The following is a 13,417-nucleotide window of genomic DNA, read 5'->3' on the forward strand; positions in this document are numbered from 1 at the left end:
AGCAGCAGCAGCAGCAGCACCGGGCAGGCTGCAGAGTAAAACAGAAGCCACAACCACTCATAACATAATGACAGCCGGGGGATCACAAATAAGACATAGAGGAGAGCAGGGCCTGGTGTCTCTGTGTAATATTTCATCACAGAAAAGCTAAATAAATTCCTCACTACAGTGAAGCGAAACCACGTCAATGCAGCAGATGTAAGAAATGGCAGCTGCCGGAGGAATGTGGTTTGGCAGCGAGCGAGGCCTGGAGAGAGACTGGAAGGTCCTCTCACGTTAACACTTTGTGTTTGGGAACACAAAGATACATTGTTGACGGGATTCAATCGCATGTCTGACTGTGCTCTGTGTGTGTCTATGTGTGTGTACACATTTATGTGTGTGAAAGGCACAGGGTGGTGGGTACGATCCCCTTCATCGCCATATGGAAAAATCCCACACAAAGCGGGCCTCCGTGCGTCCAGACCTAGTGAAACTCCCAAGACATATTTTAAAAGGATGGCATTACAGAGCAGAGTGGTATTAAACAACACACACGTTTTACCATTCTATAAGAGCATATTGTGATATTTAAACATACAGGGAGGTTGAGGGAGAGAGACATAGTGAGCGGAATGAGAGGCTGCAGACCTGGCAGGCAGCATGGCATCAGTGTGGCCGCCAGTTTTGAAGGCCAGCAAATAAATAGGCCTCACATTGCCGGAGCCAAAGCTGTAATGTTACCATAAATCTGGAATCGAATGGGCACACTCGGCCAATGCAGGAGCCCATTCCTCCAGATGTTAGTTATGGAACTCTTATTTTTATTTTTTTTTCCTCCCTCCCCCTTCAGTCAGAAAAATATATACACATGTTAGGCGTAAAATTGTGGAGTGGAGCTGTCTGGATTCACGATCTCGTCATGGGTGATTCGCAGTTTGATGAAGTCGGGTTACGACTTTACTCACTGCAACCATTCTGCTTTAGTCGCCTGACATTTATCAGACATATAATCCTGGCCAGAAAGAGTGGGTATAGGGGCTGCTGGGTAAAGATAAGTCAGGAGGTTTGGGTTGACTACCTGCTGCATCAAACACTGTCTTCACATTAACACTGGGAGCAGTGATTAACTGTCTCAAATTATGCCTCTACTGGAATATCACACTTTAGAAATATTATCTGACCATCTCATCTATTTTATGCTGCCTCCATAGAACCAATTTATCTTCATTCACTGGCTGTAAGTTTAAAAATTACCAAACTTCATGCACTTTACGAGTGAACTATTATTCACATTTTTAAGCCATCTGCAATCAGAATAGTGTTGTGTTTTCACGCTGTGTAAACCATAATGAAAAGCAACTGTTACTGATCATCAACTAAGTCTGATGTTAGAGCTTAATAATGGTGGTGTGTTTACTGTCAAACCCGTTTTAGTGACATTTATGATTTGTTGATAAATGTACAAGGTTATAGAAAGTATAGGATAAAAGCTTTGTTTATTTTTAGATGCGTGTTTGCGTATGTATATAACAAACCCCCTTTACTCTCTCAGACATTAAAGCTGCAGCAGGTAACTTTTATAAAAAAAAACGTTTTGTCATATTTTCTGAAACTTTCACTATTTTTTTTCTCATTGATATTGATCTTGTGTTTTTAAATAATGACTTAATGCAGTTATTTGCTTTGCGAGAAGCAATTTTGCTTCAGTCAAATACAGGTGTTTTGGGAATGAGACTCAAATATCAACTATCTTCAAGCAACCAATTCAAAATCGTCTTTTTAACTTGCTCGGCTCTGATTGGTTGTTTTCTCTCAGGTCCAGTGGATTCTTGCAAATACCATTAAGAGCTCTAGGAAGAGTCAGAGGAACCAGATTTTTTCACAGATTATCTGTCTCATGTACTACTGTCAGAATACAGACAAATAGACAGCATAATAATATACCAGAAATACACTTGCAACTAATTTGCCCTAAATTCAGTAAATAAAAAAGTTAGTAACTATTTACAGCAATTCAATGTATAACACACAAACGATAATAGATAATAGGTGAGAATACCTTAGGCATCCTGTCAACATTACAGTAACCTGTCACCAGGAAAAGTACTCTGAGGTACGTATTTCCATGTTATGTTATGATAGTTTATACTTCTACTCGACTACATTTGAGACGGAATATTTCCCACTTTTTAAACAGCTCCACTACAACTAGTTACTGCACTACAACTATTAATCTTTGTGTGGGTGCTTTTGATTGTTTTTTGGCCATTTTTACTCTGTGCTGTTTTATTTTTTGTTGCCTGTCTAATTTGATTGTTTTTATCATTTGTTTCTTGTTTGGTTTGTGTTTTTGCTCGTGAACTCTGTAAAGCACTTTGCCTTGGGTATGAAATGTACTATATAAATAAATTTCAGTCAGGACCACTTTTGTCAGAAGAAAACTTTATTCCCAAATGCAGTATGTTATATTTGGCGGTATGGCTCTGTTCTGAGACCTCCCTGCCCTTCAACGTGCATTCATTAAAAGCTTAAGGCAAGGAGAGCAACAGCAAAGCCCCTCCTAGGGTACAGAACAGAGTAAGCATCAGCGGCATCAGAAATGACATTGATTAATCAGATAGAGCAGAGTTATATAGAGTTTTCCTATTAATTGGAAGGAGAGGCTGACAGGAGGAACTAGTGACACGCATTACACGGACTTCAGCCTGTGGAGATTTGTAGAGTTGCTTCTTCAGTGGATATTAGGAAGGAAAATTCCATCAAAAATACTATCAGTTCCTCCCAAATCCTGGCCGTATTTGATACTAATAGACAAATGCGAGCACTGGCCAAACCAGACACTTCAATTCCAAAACCAAGTCCAGTTCCTAGAGTGGACCTCGTCACGGTCTCCTCTTCTCGGGGACACAGAAGCCTCATCTTCAGCCGTGCTTCATCTGCCTCGGAGGAGACCTCAACGATGTGTACAGTAGCGCTTTATAGCCCACTGCGTGACTTTAGCACCATTTGGCAAGGACCGCACAAGACCTCCCGAGGCCTTTGGAAAATATGGCCCTTTCACTGCCTACAGAGCACACACTGTGCAACACTCTGAATTCTTCCTCTAAGTTTAATCATCACGCTTTATACCCATTTTTGGGTGCAAATGGCTGTGGGACCACCTCATGAGGACATATATGGTCACATACAGTATCCTTTTCATTCAGAGTCGCCTGGCTGTGACCATTGTGGGCTTCATTTCAGGGCTGTTGGAAGGACGGAGAGGAGGCCATTCTGTGAATCAGCACTACTGACAAGGGGGCATGCAGAGATGGCAAGTTGTATTCATACCACAGCAGAAAGTGTCCAAAGTCTGATTTCTGTCTCACATGTGACACAGACCTGACTGTTGAGTGAATCCAAAAAACTGCATGGAGCTGCATTTTGTTCCAGTGGCAGCAGATCACATCTTGAAGCATCCAACCAACACCACTGTATATGCAACTTAGAACCTGTCAGTGTGTTGCCATGACAGAAAGTAAATATTACACCATTCACCTGAGACAAGTGTCATAATTTTTGCACCCGCGGCAGCTTGGCTGAGCCAGAGTTAGTATGGAGACCAGTGAGATACAGCAACTAAAAGAAAGCCTAATGGACCATTTGGTTTGTATTTAGGGAGACAAATCAGTTCAGTCAAAACCTATGTACTGAAACAAAAATGTGTCTGAAACAAGAGGGAGTGCATCGAGCACAGGAAGAATAATACATGTGTTGTCTTCTTTTATTACCACTCTGTGTAAGTAACTCAGATTCACACTGGTATAAGATACTGTATACTCTAATAGAAACAGCTTATTTAAAGGAGAACCGACATTTTGGGAAATAAACTTATTTTGCTTTCTCAAGACTCTCAAACCTGCCCGTTAAATACAAGGCTTAACTTGGCATAAAGATTGAAACAATAACCGCCTGTGAAACCACAGGTTTTTGTTTCTTAAAAAAAAAAACCAACACATGTTAATTAGTGCGGTTTAGAGGTGCAGGTAGACAAATGTTCGGTGTGTAATAGCTGCAGATTTTGGAGAATGTAAGAATAACTTTATGCCTACAATAATGACAAATTAATTTCTTTTAACCCTTATTCATTTCCATATAATTTTTTGTCAAAGCCACGGGTAGCCACTAGAGAGGGGCTGAAGAGACGCAGGTTGCCTTAACTTCTTTCTTCCATTTCTTTCCCCCTTTTTTCATTCTTTATGCTAAGCTCAGATAACTGGCTGCTGGTTGTAGCTTCATATGTATTCTACAAACATTATCTAACTCTTCACAAGAATGTGAGCATATAATCATAAGATAAGATTTGCCTTTATTGATCCCCACAGGGGGTTTATGTAAAACCAGAGAGGGAAAGAAACAGAAACAGAAACAGAAAGATGAAGCAGAAGAATATCTGCAACAGTTATAACTTTTAAATCTGGCCTATTCTGGAGACAGGAGCTAGTCCTTGATCTCCACACTGTGGAGGTGGTAATGGATGGCAGCTCATGACCTCACTGAAATATATATGTGCTACTGTCTGCTGCTTGATTGGATGAATGTAAATATTTGAGAGCAGCACCGCTGCCTGCTGGGAAGTTGGGCCCAGGCATCCAGCACCATAAGTGAATTTGGAAGCTGCTCCGGGCCGTGCGAGCCAAGGTTAGAACTGTGGGGAAGCCGAGTCATGCTACACCCACACACCACTGTTACACTATCTGTCCACACCCCCAGGAGGGCACAAAGCAGTGGTGGGAGGGTTGGTCTTTTATTACAAGCCCACTCTGGGAACGATGTTTGAAAAAGCTGATGTAAAGCAAGACAGAGGAGAAGAGAGCTCTGCAGTCGGTGTTAAGACAAGCTTGAGCTCAGCAGGGTAATAACATGAGCCATATTGCAACTGGAGGTGGTGAGGTGTAGACAAAATAGCTGCCCCAGTGCTGTAGCTACCAGTTCACCCCACTACTTTCACACACAGACAGTCACAAAGACATTGCATGCAGGCAGGCATAAAGGAATGCCCACATGCATGCACATCTGGCTAGCAAGTGTAAGACATCTGAAGGTGTCAGTGTCCTCTCACATCTGAAACAAACAATCAGAAACAGTTCTCCATAAATTCCAACAGCAGCATCGCCCTACATAGCCACTGACCACATTTTTAGTCAAAAGTGAGTTACGACCACAGTCTGACTTTATGGCATTTCTTTTGTCACATAAAAATAATTATGCCAAAAAAAAAATATGCCAAAATAAATAAATCAGTTTGTGCTAATCCACAGTTACTACACTACAATGTTCAGCCCCAAGACCTGAGGGACCTGAACCCTTGTCAAAGAACTGTACCTTAGCTAGCCTAAAAGCTACATGTACTTACTTTTTTCAACCTGTTTCCTCTAATTACACTTTTTAAATTACCTGTCAGTTGACATAAATGAGGCAGTAGCAATGTAGTTAAATAATGTTTTTTTGGGGAAAAGTAAAACGTGATGGAGCAATAGCAGTGTCAGCAATACTGACTTGGCTTCTGGCTGATGGAATTCATGTAATTGAGTGTAGTTATATCTTAAATGGATTAATTCATTAAACTTGTTAACTGGTTCAAATGGACAAGAGACATGCAAATAAATACATATAAATGAGTCTAACCGCATCATGACAGAGACAACAGCTAAAGTAGTTCTGCTATAAGGTTAACTAGCCTAGCTTAGTTAGCAGCGTTGCAGGAACTATCAACATAGTTTCTGGTGGGTTTAATGTGGATTCATGCAGTTAAAGCTGCAGTAACTTTTACAAAAATCATTTATTATTTATTCTGACAGTAGTACATGAGACAATCAGGTTCCTCTGGCTCGTTGCAGTGCTCTTCATGTTATTTTCAAGAATCTGCCAGGCCTGAAGGAAAGGAACCAATCAGAGCCAAGAGAGATAGTTGACTGTTGAGTCTCATTCCCAGGGCGTCCACTACAGATGCTTTGGGACCCTGGGAATGAAACTCAGCAATCAACTATTTTCAGGCCTCCAAAACCAAAAGCGTCTTTATAGCTGCCTTGGCTCTCATTGGTTGTTTTTGTCCAGGCCTGGTGGATTCTTGCAAGAAAAAAGGAGCACTAGGAGGAGCCAGAAGAACCTGATTTTTTCACAGATAATCTGTCTAATGTGCTACTGTCAGGGTACATTGAAAGTTTCAGCACATTTGACAAAAGTTTATGTTTTACCTACTGCAGCTTTAAGCTGTGTTTAAATTAAACATATATTAAATTGTTGATTCATTTAATAAACTCATTGATTTGTTCAAATGGTCAAGAGAACTAAAAAAATAATTCTGTTTGTAGCTAGGTGACTGCTTAGAATTATATAAAGCAAAACATCAACAATCTCTTTGTTTCTACTCAATACTTCCACTTTAATCTGAACAATCTGTTAATCTTTTAGGCCAGATTTGCAGTTTCTTTGTAATTTTGCCATTTTTCACCTATTCAGCACGACAACAGAGATTAAACTGCTGTGTACTTCTGGCCATGCTGACTAAGACAACCCTGAGAAAACCCTGCTTCCACATTTCCTGATCTCTATGCAGCTTTGAGTAACCAGAGATCAAACAATGTCCTCTTTCAGGATACTAGACAGACAGAAGTACCTGTACTTGAACCCCACTAAATGTCTCTTGCAAGCTATGTAATTACAAAACACTTGTCACACCTTTGTTATTCTACATAATCTGATTGAAAGGAAATCCTGCGACAAAGTGGATAGTGGATATACACAGTCTGAATTAAATGAAACCTGCGTACATGTGAAGTATCTTGTGTTTGTGTGACCCGGGTACGATTTCCTCAGAGAGAGCTTTATTTGACTTTAGCTTGCTGGTAGGAGGGTGGGAGATGTAGAGGTTGGCTTTGTGTTTTCAAATTCAATTGTCCACTACGCAGTGAAAGAGCCTGAGCTTCCTGTGGTTTGCAGTAATAAACCTAAACTCGGGTTACATCCAAGGCACAAACGACTGCAAACAGTCAGGAAAAAAACACGGTGACGTGGACCTGTAATATGGTTATGGCCTCGAGCTACAAGACCCTGCAAGACCTAAAGAAAGTGTCAAAAAGTTCAGCCTCTGAACTCTGTCCCTGAACTCTGCCTGGCTGTGGTCTGGACTGGTGGAATAAAAACAGCTCTGATGAAGAAAAAGCGGATCTTCCAGGGCCTTCTAGACCTCCTTGTCTCTTCAAAGTGAGTAAAATTGGGGTCTTTAGTCTTGGTGGTTTACAACAAATTCTCTGGTCCAACCCCAAAATCGAGATCAGCTTGGCAAAGAATAATAAGCAGTGCAATTACAACACAGGGGCCAGATTATTTATACAAAATAATGAATTTGTTTCTATACATGCCAATCATCTCACCCAAAACGGGGGTTTATTAATGTAGATTTTTTTTTTCGCTGGGAGCCAAGCACTGCAGTGGAAGCATGCATCCAGTCCATGAAAATGTTTGAGGCATGTGGAAAGCTTACACCCAGCCCGTGTTGATACAAAGTGATTAGTTTATTATAGAAGCCTGAGTACATGGTTATTTGCTTCCATGTTGTAGCGGTAGCGCGAGTGAGATCCGGCCAGGCGTCCTGACACTTAATGACGACACGGCCGCAGAATCTGAGAAGGGGAGGCGGCGTGTGGCCACAGATATGCCACACGGGACGGGAGCACCGTGAACAAGGGGAATTATGGGTGGTAGGATGATGAATGAAGTTACTCATCCTTCCATTTTTTGTTTTGTTTCTACAGTTTGCAGCCCCCCACTGCCGGTCTGTCTTCGGCCCTCGTGCTTATTGCCACAGTAACCCGAGGCCGGGATGAAAGCAACCCCCGCGGCGCGAGGAGTTTTCTCTCTGAGGGTGAGGAGTCTCTCTCTCCTGCTTTCTTTAGGGCATGTACACAGGGCGCCATGTTTTTGAAAATAACAAGAACAGGTTACAATACTATCATTTATGTTTAAATTAGATTGACAGAGTATCAAATATGAGGAAACTCGATTACAGCTCTATTACTAGCTGAATTGACCTACATGGATCCGAGGGCAGAGGTTCACACCAAACAAGGATAGAGGTTTCCTGCTTACCCGAGGCTTGTTCTTATTAAGTTAAAGGGGCCTGGTGTGATTGATGGGTACACATACAGGCCTGCTGCTTCTGAGGATGTAGGTGAGCCTCCGTGTTGACAGGATCCATAGTATTTCCTGATAGGACTCCCGAATATGTTTTTACTCTGCACATTTAACACTACGACCATTCAGGTAGCCTCCTCAGCTTGAATATTATTTAATATAAAAATACTCTGCCAGGCCCACACAAGAAGGTTTAAGGACTGTCAAAGTGAGTCAAGAATGGGGGGGTGGGCTGACTCCTCTGTAACCCAGTGGATGCTGAGGCCTGCAGCAGGTCACACAGCTCAAAACAGATCAGGGTCCTGAGACAGGACGCTCCAGTTGCCTGATGAAATGTCAAAAGGGTCTAAATGCAAACGGGTGCAACAGTGTAAACACAAGATTCCACATAATCAAAGTGTTTCCACCTGCAGTGACACAGCCATCAGTTCTGGGCACGCCGGTCATTACCTCACAGTCTCCTTGTGGTAACCCAAGAGAGGCCAGAGCTCGGCTTCGGCTAACTTTAGAGGAGAAAGAGCGGGAGCAAAGGGACATTTTCCGCTACCTCACCTCAGAAAGTAAACAGTGAAACAGTCCGCAGACCTACAGGTGCCTCCGAGTCTTTTTGTCCAGAACACGGAAGGTCGTCCGGAGTAAAAGGAAAGATACGTTTGATTGTGTTTGTTCACCCCAAGACCTGAGGGCCCTGTCCAAGAACTCTGTTAAAGTGAACTCCGAGAGGGCCTGCTGCATCTCTCAGCATCACCCAGCCCTATCACTTTCTCATTATCACAGGGCTGACAGAGGCTTATGGCGAACATATTAGTTCCTCACTACAATATACAAGTCAGGTGCTTGTGGCGGAGGATGATCTTTCCAATCATCCTCTCACTCTCTTCTTCGCTCTCATAAGTCAGCATGGCAAAACAATTACCTGATAGCGAACCGGCAATGAGCATGACAAAGTGAGTGACGTCTGGAAACCCAACACCTTATGAAACGATGCCCGACGTCTCGTAACATTTTTACACATGACAGTATGACTGCTCTCCTGAGGGGCTCGTCTGAGCGCTAATCCATACGGCTCGCCGCTGCGGCAGGCGGAGGAGGAGCAGGGAGACAAGACTCGTGTTAATGAGAGCCAGATCTGCTCTGTTAGCTTAGCGCCTGGCTGAACGCTCAGACGCAGACAGCGAGACAGAAAGCAGCCCATCGAGCTGCCCCTGCAGAGCTGCTCACAGGCTTCTGAGGCAACAAGGTGGGGCGGGACACCAGAGATGGGGAGTTTGGCATGTTACTACGTCTGGATGTGCCAAAGGGTGTTTAGTCCTCCCTTCTGTCTCCACAACAGCCTAACTCCATTGCAGTTTGTTGTTGTTGCTGTGCAGCTAGGGGTACTTGGAACCAGAATACTCTCAGTATTTCACTATCAGTGAAACATTCTGTCCTAAAATGAAGCAATATCTACTGCCACTAGTTGCATATATTTGTGAGCAAAACATTATCTGTTGTAATTACCTGTATTTGTATCTGTACACAGAACGGGCGTGGCTTAAATTGGATAAGGGTGTGGCTTCAACCAAAAGTGGGCAGGGCTAACCTGAAGTTGTTCATTTAAACCTGAATTTGATGCAGCTTGATCAGAAGTTGCTATACAGAGCAGCTTCAGAGTGAGAGAACTATTTACAGAGCAAGGATTTTTAAAATGTTTTGTTCCCAGAGATCGAAGCCCCCTGACTGTTGTCTACCTATTGAGATGTCTTGAAAACTACCGGATGGTTAGTACAGATGAGTTTGGTACAGACATTCATGTCCCCCACAGGATGAACTGTAATAACTTTATTTTCATGTAGCGCTATCATCAGGCCAGATTTTTAATTTGTCCAATACTTTAGATTTATGACAAATATCCATCAGCCTCATCTGTACTTTGTGTTTAGTGCTACTTAGCAAATGCTAGCATCCTAATATGCTAAACTTAGATGGTGAACACAGTAAACGTATGTATTAAACATCACATTGTCATTGTAAACACTTTGTATGTTGATGTTAAGAAAAATGAATAATAAATTACAGGGATTTAAAAAATCTAACATTAGAGGAACATCTGAAGAATTAAATACACTTCTTTTGTGGAACATATATATTCTTTAATGCTGCCCCCCAGGATGGATTTTTATAACTTAGTTGGGTTAACTTCTTTCAACTGCCCACAGGAATGGGACCCCAAGGTTGGGAACCATTGTTCTATGTTATTCTTCTGAAACAATGTCTAATTCAACTTTGCTGATGAGACGAGTGCAATATACAAAATAACTTTTTTTGTCTTAGAGTGGAACTAAAAAACTCTAAACTAACAATGCATTGCAACAATGTTGTCAACAATCAATCTGAAACGGAAACATTTAAATCATTAACAAGCAAAAATGCCAACCATTTGCGGGTGCCATATTCTCAAATTTGATTATTTCCTTCTATTGCAGGATGTTGGTGGGCAAATCAAGCAATTTGAAGACGTCATCTTGGGTGGAGGGAACTTTTTTTCCTTTTGGATGCAATTCTGCATGAAATGACATTTCCAGTGTACCAAATAAGAAGCATTGTTCAGTTTTATAAAGGTCAGTAAAGGGGGGATTTATGAATGCTACCACACACTGTCCAAATTCTCATGATGTGGCAGTAAGAGGAATGTGAATCGACCCGCTTTGTAAATTATTCTCAGAAAATATAGGATCAGTCAGCTCAACCCTCGGAGTAGCTGATGTTTTTCCAGTGTAGGCACGAGGAAACAGCAGCGCGGCAGCTCAGCACATGGTTGGACCACATGAAGGCATTATTACGCTGTATGCCTCCGTTGTTGTTTGACTGAGACATATTTCCAGACGGCTGCCTGGACCGCGGCAGGAGATGAGGGATATGCTACAAGGGAAGAGTCCTCGCTCTCGCTGCCAGCCCGACCCCTTTCATAATCGCCCAGGAATTATGCACATCCCAGTTAAAGCACTGGTAGAGTGAGTTATGGCCGTGGTGGCGTTTCCTGAGAAGTCTGCCAAAATAGATGATTTAGATAGATCACACATCTGGGGTCTGAGGGTTCCTCGGACACTGTTTAAACACAAGTCGTATTCTGAGGACAGAGGAATGTGCAGGGCGCTGAGTGAAAGACCCATCACCTAACAGTGACATTTCCAACATGGCAACAACGACAGCTGAAGAGTGATGACTAAGAAAGACTTATTCTTCGTTTGGCTCTTTAAGTTACAGATTTTAACAACTCTGACACAAAGCTCGGGGCCAAAATATTCACTTAAAAAAGAATTTTATTTAGTTTATTACATAGGACAGCTTGTAGTGAAATATGTATACATTCAGCTTTACAATTCATACAGGAATTATCCCACCAAATTCCTAAAATGCACACAATTTACAAAGGTATACATGTTCCAACATATTTCTGAACACAAAAAGACAGCTATACCAGTTTAATGAGTAAAAGCCTACTTCCTTTTTGTTTATTATACCATTAATTGCAATGGTAAACCTGTATGCAATGCTTTATTTTCAGCTAAATATAAGTTAAAGTGTTTATAGTAAAAGAGCCCCTGAAGGCCGTTCACTGGACAAACAAACATAAAATGGCACGCAGAGTTTCCCATGCAATTAAAAAGAGATTAAAAAAATTCAATTTGTGATAAGACATGCTTGAATCCATGTCCTTTTCACCATCCCTGTTTCAACATCTCAGAACTACATCTCCCAGAACACACATCAGCACTCGAATACTACAAACATGGTCAGAGGTCAGGGGTACAGTACATTTATAACTGCTTCTGGGATACAAACACAGAGATAGGAGTACTGCGAAATCCATTAGCAATGTGGAGCACACAGCTTTTTCTTTTGATTTTCCAAATTCAGTGGAAACACCCTTATGACTCACTGCCCCGTCTAATATTGAACACTTTTCCTTTGTCTCTGTCCAGTCAGAGGGATGTATATGAAAGACCGTAGCAGAGCTAGTGATATTACTGATATTATCTGTCTGAGCGAGGGAGTGCCAGTAAGTCGCACTCCATTAAAGCAACTCGTTACAACAAAGGCGTGCAATTTTAAGAGGTTCCCTCTTCTTTGGGCACCCAGTGGAAAGCTTGCTGGTGCCAATCTCTTTGATTTATGCACTCTTCAAAAACACACCAAAGGTTTGAAGTCCAAGTCAATAAAAGTAGTAAACGTCATTCCAGACGCTTGGTAACTCTATTATATTCTGGAGAAAAAAATGAGGCAGTTGTGTGGACAACAGAGACACATGATCCAAACCTTCGGCCGAGAGTGCTGAGATGGGATACAAGATGGCTTGGCTTGATAAGCTTCTCCATAAGCAGCATAATGTTCATAGAGTCTGAGGGGCAAGATCGGGATCAAGCGCGGGACGGAGTGGAGGAAAGACAAACACTGGAGGAAAGTCGGCCCTGCATTGATACACATGTGCTCGCTAAGGCAAGGTGCTCCGAGGGCAATAAGCATGCTGGAGACGAGAGAGAAACCCTTGGTCAAACTGCTTTCTTCCATTCTCATTATCATACTTCAGAGCTTTAGCCATATGCCTGACTAACTTTGGTTTATACTTCTGGACTCATTTCTGCTCACTGCTAAAATCCCAAGTAGGAACTGAGAACGGTTAATATTTTGACCAAGGGCCTCGAAACTGCACAAAACTGTAACTCAAAATAAAACAGAGGAGAGAAAAAAAACTCACTCAAATTCCATTAAGAGGAAGGCTGAACTGCAGTTTGCATTTTAGCGCAGCGTTATTACTAGAAAGTGTGCAAAAAGTAGTGTGTGTGAACACAGGTAGAGCGCATGGACGGTCGACCCTTACAGCTGAGCGGAGAGGAGGCAGTCAGACCTCCACTGCCTTCATGTCTGAGGAGGGAGCTCAGCTCAGGACAGCACACAGTGGGAGGGGTGTGACACTGTGTGGTATTAATGGTTGCACCTGTGTGTGTGTGTGTGTGTGTGTGTGTGTGTGTGTGCGCTCCGCGATATGTGTGCTTTGTCCTAGACCAGGGAGCAGTTAGCCGGCCGCAGGATCCGCCTCCCGCGTCTTCGTCGGTGAGCTGGACCCCTCGACCGTGGCTCTCACTCTGCCATAAACCGGGAGTCTGGATGATCTTCTCCACCAGCTCCTCAAATGCACACTGGACGCCGTCCCTGGTCTTAGCACTCGCCTCTGGGAGAACAGAGCGTGGAGGGAAAAATAAAAAGAAGAAGAAGAAAA

The 13,417-nt window shown here is 42.5% G+C and overlaps 1 protein-coding gene across 1 annotated transcript in view; it reads right to left on the reverse strand.

Annotated features, from left to right (window-relative positions):
- Positions 1-11,444: 11,444 nt before the first annotated feature.
- Positions 11,445-13,417, reverse strand: part of LOC118320709 (ras-related protein Rab-18-like) — a 9,615-nt gene continuing 7,642 nt past the window's right edge. Inside the window, exon 7 of the mRNA XM_035651758.1 lies at positions 11,445-13,369. Coding sequence (XP_035507651.1) covers positions 12,954-13,369 — 416 coding nt within the window. The 3' untranslated portion in view covers positions 11,445-12,953. The remainder of the gene's footprint in view (positions 13,370-13,417) is intronic.

The sequence above is a fragment of the Morone saxatilis genome, unplaced genomic scaffold (assembly GCF_004916995.1).
Source record: "Morone saxatilis isolate NCDOM2014 unplaced genomic scaffold, NCSU_SB_2.0 Contig0, whole genome shotgun sequence".
In the NCBI taxonomy this organism is placed as follows: domain Eukaryota; kingdom Metazoa; phylum Chordata; class Actinopteri; family Moronidae; genus Morone; species Morone saxatilis.